General features: G+C 35.2%; 1 protein-coding gene across 1 annotated transcript; it reads right to left on the minus strand.

Annotated features, from left to right (window-relative positions):
- Positions 1–1,024: 1,024 nt before the first annotated feature.
- On the minus strand, positions 1,025–11,644 carry slc2a15b (solute carrier family 2 member 15b). The gene is made up of 12 exons (XM_016512952.1): positions 11,600–11,644; positions 9,202–9,300; positions 8,744–8,904; positions 8,484–8,608; positions 8,035–8,180; positions 7,724–7,856; positions 4,778–4,965; positions 4,574–4,684; positions 4,218–4,319; positions 3,192–3,267; positions 2,695–2,822; positions 1,025–1,585 (listed from the first exon to the last, which is right to left on the minus strand). Exons 1-12 carry the CDS (start codon positions 11,642–11,644, stop codon positions 1,331–1,333), a joined length of 1,569 nt encoding a protein of 522 aa, XP_016368438.1. The 3' UTR covers positions 1,025–1,330.
- Between the last annotated feature and the right edge of the window lie 412 nt (positions 11,645–12,056).

Raw genomic sequence — 12,056 nt, forward strand, 5'->3', positions numbered from 1 at the left:
ATTATTATGTGTACCCCATAAAGGCAAATAAACGTATGTTCTGGAATAAAACTACTAATGTAGCCAAGAACATACTCCCTTACATAAATAAGGGAGACAACTGTATAAACGATATAGCTTAAGGAAAATACAATCCATTAAGATACTTTGGCCACGTTATAGCTTTCATAAGGCTGAAAATAAAACTACTGAAGGGACAGTTCACTTCAACAACATCATCATCAACAACAACAAAAACAACAACAATAATACTTTTAGCCATGTTATATATGACAGGTCACAGATTTCAACAGGTAGGAGGAATATAAATCCTCTTTTTCTTTTTTCTGTCATTTAGCCGATGCAGTCTTATTTAAAGTGATTTGCAGAACAAGAACAGTTTACCTGCAATGCAACCTGAGGTTATGATAAAAAAGACTATCATTTTCTATACTACAAAAGTACACTACTGTTCAAATATTTGGAGTCAGCGAGGTTTTTTGGTGGGGAAATAAATTATTTCATTTCTTTTTATTTCAAATAAATGCTGTTCTTTTGAACTATTCATTAAAGACACTACATTGATGATAATAGTAAAAAAAAAAATTATTGAGCAGCAAATCAGCATATTAGAATGATTTTTGAAGGATCATGTGACACAAGACTGGAGTAATTCAGCTGAGAATTCAGCTTTTCACCATAAATTACATTTTACAATATGTTAAAATAGAAAACAATTATTTCAAATTGCAATAATATTTAACAATATTACTGTTTTACTGTATTTTAGGTCAAGTTAATGCAGCCTTGGTGAGCAGAAGAGAGCTCTATCAAAAGCATAAAAAAATCTTACCAACCCCAAATTTTTGAACTGTACTGTAGTCCATGACATGTGCTCTATATTCTTAGACTTCAGAAGACCTACGAAAGCTTTGTGTGAGGAACAAACCAAAACTGAAGCTCTCAGGAAGTTCCCATTTGAATGTGCTGCAATCTTTCTTGAGAAAAATGCAGTTAATGACATTATAAAATGAACAGGAGAGTTTTGAAACTCTCAAAACATGGCATCTATTGTACCGATTTGACATTTGGTTACTAGTCGAACAATAATATGAGATGTTGTTGATTTCCAACTAGTGCATAAGCTCTATTTTTAGTCTGTTCATTACACAAACGATTGAATGGCTTCACAAGACTTGGAAATAAAAGCTCTATATGGGCTACTTTAATGGTGCTTTTATAAGTGATCTAATGACACAAGATAATTCAGGAAAACATCACATTCTTGCAGTGCACAGAAGAGTGGTTTGTAGCACCAGAACACAGCATATACTGCCCTCTTTCTTCACAACTATTTCTCGGTCCTGTCCATTTTGTCCACATCTCCAGGCACCAGTGCACCATACCCCTTCATTTTTTTGAGCCCGAGTTGGTCAGTGATTCCCAGCGGCTGGTTTTCAATTTCACAAGCATTTCTTGAAGCGAACATCTGACTGATCTCCACAAAGGTTTTGTTCTTTGTTTCAGGGATGATGAAGAAAACGTAGGCTGCCACCCCCACACACACACCACAGAACACCAGATAACAGAACGCACCAGCTGACATCTGAAAATTCAATGAAAATCTGACATTAAAAGTCCAATTTAATGTGAAAATAAACAATTAGTATGCTGACAATATAATTTGCAGTTAAACACATACAGAAATGTAACATATGACAAATATGGCCCTACATAAAGAAAGTGAAAAAAAAAAGAAAGTGACGTGAGGCCAAGTATAGTGACCCATACTCAGAATTAGTGCTCTGCATTTACCCATCCAAAGTGCACACACACAGCAGTGAACACACACACCGTGAACACACACCCGGAGCAGTGGGCAGCCATTTATGCTGCGGCGCCCGGGGAGCAGTTGGGGGTTCGGTGCCTTGCTCAAGGGCACCTCAGTCGTGGTATTGAAGGTGGAAGAGAGCGCTGTACATTCACTCCCCACACCTACAATCCCTGCTGGTACGAGACTCGAACCCGCAACCTTTGGGTTACAAGTCCAACTCTCTAACCATTAGGCCACGACTTCCCCTAGTCTTCCCCTAAATAGTGATATTATCATATATGATACCTATAGGGCGATATATAATTTTCATAGATGAAGATGTACGTTTATAACAAACCTAAAATCTCCATAAAAATGTGTATGCTGTATTTACTAACGTTAATAATATCTATGTCACGTTTATGTTCTGTGTTTCTGTTCTCGCTGCCTTGACCTAGTTTTCCTGCATTGCTTGATTAGTTCATTAGTTTCCACCTGTGCTCTTTAATCATCTTATTAGTCCATCGTTTGGTTTAGTATTTATAGCCCTGCCTTTTCATAGTTTCTTTTTCCTGTCTCCGTCGTGTAAAAAAGTTGTTTTCTCCTACTTTCCCATGTGGATTTATTAAAGACTCCGTTTGTTTGACTATCTGCCTCCTTCAAGCTCCTTTCCCCAGCAACCCGTGACAATCTAGTATATGATAAGGTATTATATGTAGCAATCATATATGTCAACAATATAATTATATTTTATTTATATATGCAACTTTATTAAAACAACATATATATACAAGCAATCTATATATGTTTTGTAATATTTGTTTTGTAAAATTATGTTTTTGTAATTTTTTAGACATTTTATAAAAGGTGTATATGGTGTATTTGTTTAAAAACAGACTTACCTGAAGGAATGGAAAGACAAATCCCACAGTGAAGTTAGATATCCAGTTGAGAAATCCCCCTACAATGTAGGCAGAAGGTCGATGGGATTGTTTAAAGAGCTCTCCTGTCATGAGAAACGGGACACCAGCTGTGCAGGAACAAACATATAACAGCATTAAAGTCACATTAATATGATGCATTTTTTAATTAATTTAAAAAAGCAACACTGCTATATGATAAGCTATGTAGCATATAGGTCTACATGATTCAATGCATTTTTTCTTTTCCATAAAACAAATACTCTTTCACCAGCAGGTGGCACCAGTCTATCCAATAAAATGCTTTATGGTAGCAAACCTTGGTTTCGTTTTAAAATGAGTAATTCTGTTAACATCATTCCATGAATATGACCTATTTAGCTTGACCGTTACAAATATAAAGGGCAACCTTTAAGAGTCTGATATCGATGAAGGCATGAAAATGACTGAGATAAATTCCTGTTCAGTGAGATCCTCACCAGGCCCAATGCAGAATCCTGCGATGATTCCAACCACACAGGCCACACTGACATACCGCATGAAGGATACGTGAGCCTAATACAGACAAAAGAACCAGAGATCAATATATTTATTGAAAATCTTACTGCCCCCTTTTGAATGCTAGTGTATATATATATATATCGTGAAACATCCTATAATTACAGTCTCAACCTACAGTAAGTGAAAACTATTGCATAACCGCAAGAAAAAGGAGTGAAGAAAAAAATCACGCCAGTTTTGAAAGCGAGTTATCAGACATCTGAATGAGCTTGAAAATCATTACTTGAAATGATTACTTGAAAATCACACTGGAAAGTAAGTCTGTAATAGAAACATTAAACGAAGTGAACTTCCATGAACTCCAGTGCCCCAGCAGGCTCTCCGTTTTTGGTAATTAAAAATGGATTCATAAGCTGGGCGCCCTGCAGAATCTCTTTATGATGTGCTACTGTATCAAGTGCTGCAAGTCATCCTTATTATTATTATTATTATTATTATTATTATTATAAGCTCTAATTTTAGTCTGTTCATTACACAAACTATTGTATGGCTTCGGAAGACTTGCAAATACAAACTCTATAGTACTTGTCATATGGGCTATTTTAATGGTTCTTTTGTAAGGGATCTAATGACACAAGATAATTCAGGAAAACATCACATTCTCGCAGTGCACAGAAGAGCGGTTTGTAGCACCAGAACACAGCATACAAACAATACTGCCCTCTTTCTTCACCGTTATTTCTCTGTCGAAATAGCTAAATTTTCAGCATTATTACTTCTGCCTTCACTGTCACATGATCCTTCAGAAACCATTTTAATATGTTGATTTGCTGTTCAAGAAACATTTATTATTATTATTAATAATAACAAGATATAATTAGTAATAACTAATTAATTAATAACTAATAACTAATTATTACTCAATGGTCAATAATATTCTTGAAGTGATTAAGAGTAAGTAAATATGTTCATAATTAGCAAGTAAATATGGTGTTCATATTTACCTGTAATAGTAGGGAGAAAGTGATTCCAGCGCAGCACACACCCATAAAGCTGAAGCCACCAATCATCAGAGGCCTCCTACCCACACGCTCAATAGTAAAGCACTGGACAACATCCAGAGAATTAAAAGATTATGAATTACTCACAGTGTTACTTAGGAGACATCTATATTTGCCATTCTAGAGCATTTTTACTCAGCATAGACTCTGCAGTCATATTGTGTGTTTATACTGAGTTTTTACTGCTGCACAAAAGCAACCTAAATGTATGCACACGAGAATCACAATTGCAGGAGACAATGAAACATGGTTTCCCAGTATTTAATGTATGCCTTTGGTAGCAGTCATTGTGTTCTCACCCCTATGAATCCAGCGATGACCTCTATGGCTCCAGTGCCCACGGTTGTGTACTGAATCTGATGGGCAGGAATACCCGCATTCTCAAAGATGGCATTGGTGTAGAACCAGATCTAGGAATTGAAACCATTTTATTATCTCAAATAACGTTATAGCCATTTTATGTTCATCATGACCAGTTTTCACTGCTAAAAGCACACACACACCGCATCGATTCCAGACAGCTGCATGCCAGCATTGACCACAAGGACTGTAACAAGCTGCCAGCGAACAGACGGATCCCTGACGAGCTGCAATACTGAGACAGTCTCTACTGAGGACAGAGAGCGCTGCTCTTCCTGCATCTCCTCCACCTCAGCTTGGATGTTACTTTTGGTACGGTACCACTTCAGTGCTGCAAAGAGGAATCAGAATCTGAACATCATTATATAATTTTATCAGATTATATCAGATCACGTCAAAACAGCAGAATACTCTAGTACCTCTACAATTTTAAGAAGTTCCCCTTTTTAATAATGTTTTAATTTAAAGTACAGTTTAAATTGTTTTAATATTATTTTGTTGTGCTTTAATGCACATTTATTGTCATGTTTTGAATATACTAAAGCACATGTGAAGTACTTGCTTATAATTTTAAATTTAGTGTTATTCGATATTACATTTAAAGTTAGTATTTTAAATGTATTAAATTGAAACTTCATTGTGACAAATGTGTAATTACAAATATATTTAAATACATGACATAAAAGTTTCAATAGAAATGCCATAAATGCTTGTCAGTAAATTTGGCAGTGCACTTTAACCATTTTTCAAAGGCAATAAAAGTAATTCTGAAATTACATATAAAATGCATGTAATTCCTACTTTACGATACACAGTTCAAGCTAACTGCATTTTATATAAAAGTAAACTATAATACATTTTCATTTAGTGTTGAAAACGTTGCATTTGTTCGCACTCAAGTAAATTATTTTAACAAATATTATTACGCAATACATAAACATATTTTAAAAGTATGATCAAGTGTACTTCTTTTTCTCAAGGACCCTCATAAATAAAATAATAATAATAATTCAAAATAGTCCATTTTATTAATATAGTGTCTTTCACAATGCACATTGTTTTAAAGCAGAACAATAGTGTCAGGGTCCTGTCACCTTCATTGATCTTATTCTTAGTTTGGTGACAGGCTCCTGACATTCATGTATTGTGTGTCTTGTCCTTGTGTAAGCGTACAGATTTGGGGTTGTTCTCTGAGCCGTAGTTCTCTGAGCTAGTTATCTAAGATATGTAAATGTTTCATTAATTATCTCATTCATCGAGTCATCCTTCAAGAAGTACATGTGCTTACATTTAAATCACACAAATATGTAATGATTCTGTATTGAAATGATTTCATGTTTCTGCTACTCTCCTCTAATCCTGTCTCACATTCTTTGCTGCAGTCAGTGAGTTCTCCTGCCTGGTAGCTGCTGTATGACCGATGGGCCTTTGTAGTGTCGGCTTCTGAAGCCTGAGATCACAGTATGAACAATAACAGCTTATGAGAGTCTGCTGGTCTGGCCACTAATCCCTCCAACACAACTCAATCAACCTTAATGCAGTGAACATTCAGAAGAATTTCTAGATTTTTTTTTTTCATGGAAGATATTAAGTTGTAAAACAAATATTATTACGCAATACATAAACATATTTTAAAAGTATGATAAAGCGTACTTCTTTTTCTCAAGGACCCTCATAAATAAAATAATAATAATAATTAAAAATAGTCCATTTTATTAATATAGTGTCTTTCACAATGCACATTGTTTTAAAGCAGAACAATAGTGTCAGGGTCCTGTCACCTTCATTGATCTTATTCTTAGTTTGGTGACAGGATCCTGACATTCATGTATTGTGTGTCTTGTCCTTGTGTAAGCGTACAGATTTGGGGTTGTTCTCTGAGCCGTAGTTCTCTGAGCTAGTTATCTAAGATATGTAAATGTTTCATTAATTATCTCATTCATCGAGTCATCCTTCAAGAAGTACATGTGCTTACATTTAAATCACACAAATATGTAATGATTCTGTATTGAAATGATTTCATGTTTCTGCTACTCTCCTCTAATCCTGTCTCACATTCTTTGCTGCAGTCAGTGAGTTCTCCTGCCTGGTAGCTGCTGTATGACCGATGGGCCTTTGTAGTGTCGGCTTCTGAAGCCTGAGATCACAGTATGAACAATAACAGCTTATGAGAGTCTGCTGGTCTGGCCACTAATCCCTCCAACACAACTCAATCAACCTTAATGCAGTGAACATTCAGAAGAATTTCTAGATTTTTTTTTTTCATGGAAGATATTAAGTTGTAAAACAGAGATAGATTTTTTTTTTCCAAACTTCCCTATAGTGAAAAATAAATATACTAAATGTATTTGAAATACACGTACTTCATGCTAAGTATATTACATATACCGTTACATGCATTTTAATTGTGCAGAAATAGTGCTGAAGTCCAACTAAAGATATACTGAAGTATATTTGCTTGTGCTAAAGTGGAACTATTGCAAGTATACGTCAGGTACACTTTAAATATCTCGCATTTAAAGACCGATATTATTCAAAGATCATACAATCCTCATCAATAGTGACATTAAAACACATTTTAGACTTAATATTAAGAAATGTGCATTGTGCACAAGTAGTACTCCAAATAAAGTTTAATTAAAATGTTTATATCAGTAAGTCTTGAGCAATATGTTAGTAAATATATCAATAGATTTGAACTATACTTAGTATGAAATAAATGTATTTTAAACATATTATTTTTAACTAGGGTTTACACACCAGAGAATGCAGTGGTCACTTTTTTCCATAAAATTACAATGAATGATAAAAGGCTTTCAAAGAATAAAAGCACCATAACAGTATCATAGTTCATACAGTAGTCCATGCAATTTATATAAGCGGTATATAAGTCTTCTGAAGTTATGCAATTGCTCTGTGTGAAGCAAAATTTTGCTATTCAATAATAATCTTTAGGGTATTCTTGAAAAAAAAAAAAATCACCTTTTGTGTTCCACTTAAGAAAGACTGTAATATGGATTTGGAACAGCATGATGGTTAATAAAAATTTTATTTTGTGGTGAACTGTTCTTTTAAATATAAGTCTTTACCTGTGATAGTGGCATGAATGTTCCGCTTTTCCATCAACAGATATCTCGGACTCTCTGGGAACCATGGCAACAGCATGAGCTGTATGAATGTAGGCACCACAACTAGAGAGAGGAACAGAGGCCAGTGCTCTTCCTGTGTGGAACAACCAAATGATAATGATAAGAAGACTTAACAAGACTGAAAGTAAAGCAGAAACAGTTCTGTTTAAAACATGTTGCCACAACAAAAGTAAAAAAAATATCAATTAATCTCTGATGTTCATAACAGAGAAAGACAAACAATGTTATAAAATAAAATGGAGGGGAACCACCTTGCCCAAGAGCTCATGGAGTCCCAGAATCTGAGCGATAAACACTCCTATGCAGATGAAGATGCTGGGCACGAGTCCTAGGAAGCCCCGGAGATTCTTTGGAGCACTTTCTCCCAGATACATGGGCACTACGCTGAGAGAAATCCCTGCAGAAGCACAACAGAGAAGCATATATCAGTACAGCAGCTCAATAAATTCAAAGGAGAAAATTAAAATCCAATATAAGTAGACAAATTGCTGTGTACATATTTAAGAAAGGAAGGACTACACTAAAATTGTTAAATGTATTCCGCTGTTCAAAAGAAAAAGAAAAAAAAAACTGAGACAACCATCAAAAAAATCTTATTTTATGTCCCACAGAAAAAAAGAAAAGAAAGTCATGTTATGGAAATGACATGGTGAGTGATTTTTGGCATTGAAGGCCTTCCATATTCAATGAAACTAATAACCTGAGTGTATCCCTACAATGAAGCGCCCAATGATGATCATCTCTGGAGATCCGCATAATCGGCTGAAGCCCATCAGCACTCCGGCGATAAACACCAGAACTGTGCTGTGTACCAGTGTCCCTCTCCTACAAATTAGAAAGATGCACAACGCATTCAAGTAGCTATTGAACTTTGGCCAGCTGATTCAATGAGTCAACATTTCAGAAACTATTCGTATTAAGTTTAATAGAGGGGAAACATGTATAAGCTGCATACTGTACCTCCCAAATCTGGTAACTTGTATTCCCACTGTGAGAGAGCCCACCAGGCCTCCAATGGCAAATATAGACACAGTGACTGAATAAATAAGTGTGAGAGACTCTTTATCCACTCCTGACCCATTCCGCCTCACAATGGTTTGGTTATAAAAGTCCTTTATGTACTGTGTGAAGAACAAATGGACATGAATGGACATTACCAGTCATGCTTAAACAGTTATAATATATGTTAGGCAGCAATATGAGAATCAATTATCTAACGATTTAAAAAAAAACTTAAATCACACACTTAAAGGAATAGTTCACCCCAAAATGAAAATGTACTCACCCTCAGGCTAGCTAATATGTAGATGAGTTTGTATCATCTGGATTGAATCACCAAGTAGGTGATCCAATCCAGCTGCATAAAAAAAAGAGTTATGTGAGGCTATGTGAAAAATTGTGTTTGTGGTGTCACTCACCTCTGCAGGAGAATTAACAACAGCCAGGTTATAACCATACAGCATGGAGCTCCCAAAAGAAGAGAGGAACGCTACCGCCAACAGGGATGAGGTTAGATGCTAGAGAAACAAGTGATAGACAACCATGAGGCAGGTAGCCATTTATAATAACAAGCATCCTTGTTTTTGGATGTAAACTTTTCGTAGTATGTCTGGCACTTAGATAAATCACATTATTACATTGTTTCTAACATGAAGCTGCTTTTACAAGGAAGCTGTTTTGGCTTAAAAAAAACTATATGGATATAAACAGACTTTTCTTTAATCATCAATCAGGTTTATAAGCAGCTTTGGGGTGTTCAACACTGCTGCTTATATAGGCACAGGGACATTGTGATCAGGGGGAAAAGGGGAACTGTGTGCATAGGTCCCAGAGGCTTAGAGGGGCTAACAGCGATGTCCTGGGGAAAGCCAGGCTAAGATCAAACACAAATTTGTGCACAGGGCCCAGAATCCTATAGCGAAACCACTGTATATAGAAAGAATGAGTAGATTACAGAAATATTTGATTCAATACACACTGCAATCAACATGCACAATAAAGTAAGAATTTTCTCTCTGGAGTACAAAATCACACTTCAAGCACAAATGTTATATTGTTTATAAACCGTAAACTGAGTCTAAAGTATTAGACTCTGGCGCTGATCCATTCAGCATGTGACTGCATTAGCGTGCAAGTGAACCATGACTAGATCTGGCATGAGTGTGCACTGCCCAGGCAAACTGAGTTACAATAATTACCCTGCACATGTACAAAATCACTATCATCACCTGCCAAAAGTGGGAAAGCAGTTAAATGAAAAAAAAAAAAAACGTCTCAGTTGATAAGAAGTGGAAAACTCAAAGTATGAAGGGAGAGATTGTCAATTGTGAATAAGTAATGTGTAAAAAGAGCAAAAATAGAAATAAACAGTAATTCCTTTTTTATATTTCACAAACCATCTTAACTTTCTTTTATATGTATTGTACAATGAATTTATAATGCATAGTTGGAGACTGATATAATATTCTCAAAAAGCTACTTAAAAAAAAAAAAATTTAAAACAGTAAAATTACAGTAAAAACCTATAAACAGGGTCTGAGCTTAAATTTACTCAAAATTGTATGGGTGGGACCACAGAAAGAGAACACAGGGCTCTCAGAAAGAGAGCTTTCTCTGCAACAGGCACAAGATGTTCACAAGATGCAGTAAAGAGGTAAAAATTTAATTTTTTTCTTCATATAAAGAAATTACGCAATAATGTGGAAACCTTTCAAGACAGACCTACGAAGAGTTCAGGATCAATGACATATCATTGTACAGTCATTTAAAATGTGATTACATCATTAATTCGCAATTCTTGTTGGGATGAGTCTTGAGGGATGATTCTTTTTTCTTTCTTTTTTTCCCCCTTTAAATTAAAGGTTGTAATGTTGTGATTGATCTCTTAAGTTGTTTTGGTTTATCTTTATTGAATATTTTTTTTCTAATCCCCTCACAGAAAATGAATGGGAAAGTTCATGACAGCTTTCACATTATCATTTTTTTTAATGTGACGCATGCTGTTTGGTGCTACCTAATGTACCATGACAGCACATTTAGTGATAAACATTTTCTTTTTCTGCCTGACAAGATGTGCTACTCATGTTGTTATTTTCTAAGATCTTGCTGCCATTTGCTGTCTCTCCAAGAGTGTTGCCTATAGCTAGACAGCTGCTTGCTAAAAATGCTTTACATTTATAAACATGACCCTAAAGCTTGAAGAAGCATGAAAAAAGAGACATGTTATTTAATGTTTGTCTGATGAGAAAAATACCAAATAAAATTCACTTTGGACTGCTGCCTTTGAACATATAAGGATCATAAATTAATTTATAGAAACTGTAAGAAACATTGTAATATTGCTGCGTTGCTGGGCTTCCTTCACAGAAGTGTGAAAAAACACAGGTTCATGAGCCATTCTACATGCAGATTGGATAGTGACATTCTTACACACACAGTTTTTAGTTTGGAAATATGCTATAAATAGCTAAATAAAGACAGTGAATTAAGTTTAGATTAGTTGCGCTTTTAAAGAGATTACAAGTTAAACTGCAGATTTACAGACAATTACGAGAACGAAATAAAGACATTTTGAGAACAAAAAAGAGATGATTTCATTATAAAGCCAAAATCTCCCTGTAAACGAGAATTTAACATATGCACGACATGAATTGTGATAGCCTTTTCATCTAGAGGAACCATCATGTTTTATAATATTTCGAATATTTTCTCCTTCTCAAAACTCTTGGTTGCGTCAAAAATTAAAGAATTAATTAAACACGTATTATTATTATTATTATAAAATCCTAATATGCAAAATAAATTAGGCCTACTTACCCCTCTACTTTTCCCATTAGGTTCTATCAAAGCCTCTTCTGCCATCTATGAGCACCAAAGAAATTGGCTCTCTGGTTAAAATTGGAATGAGAGCGGGTATTGTTTTTTCCTTAAACGTTATACCACCTGCATTCCAGTGCAGGCTATTTTTGACTGAATAAAGACTGAATTCTGCACATTTAACAAGGAGGGGAGAGAGTGTATGACGTTCAACCAACCACTGCTTGCTGTCAAATGAAGTTCCTCCTTCATGCATTTCTCACCATTTTAAAAGGTCAAAATGTGAGACTGACACTGTCACATGTTAACAACCCCCGTGATTTAACTCTTTGTTCAAATTAACTGGCTTGTCATGGGTAACACAAAATATTATATGTGTGTGTGTGTGTGCAATGTCCTTCATTTATTTCACGTTTTATGTTGCAGCCTTATGTCAAACTGCTTTAAATTACTTTTT

Source organism: Sinocyclocheilus rhinocerous, unplaced genomic scaffold (genome assembly GCF_001515625.1).
Source record: "Sinocyclocheilus rhinocerous isolate Xijiao unplaced genomic scaffold, SAMN03320098_v1.1 scaffold236, whole genome shotgun sequence".
Classification (NCBI taxonomy): Eukaryota; Metazoa; Chordata; class Actinopteri; order Cypriniformes; family Cyprinidae; genus Sinocyclocheilus; species Sinocyclocheilus rhinocerous.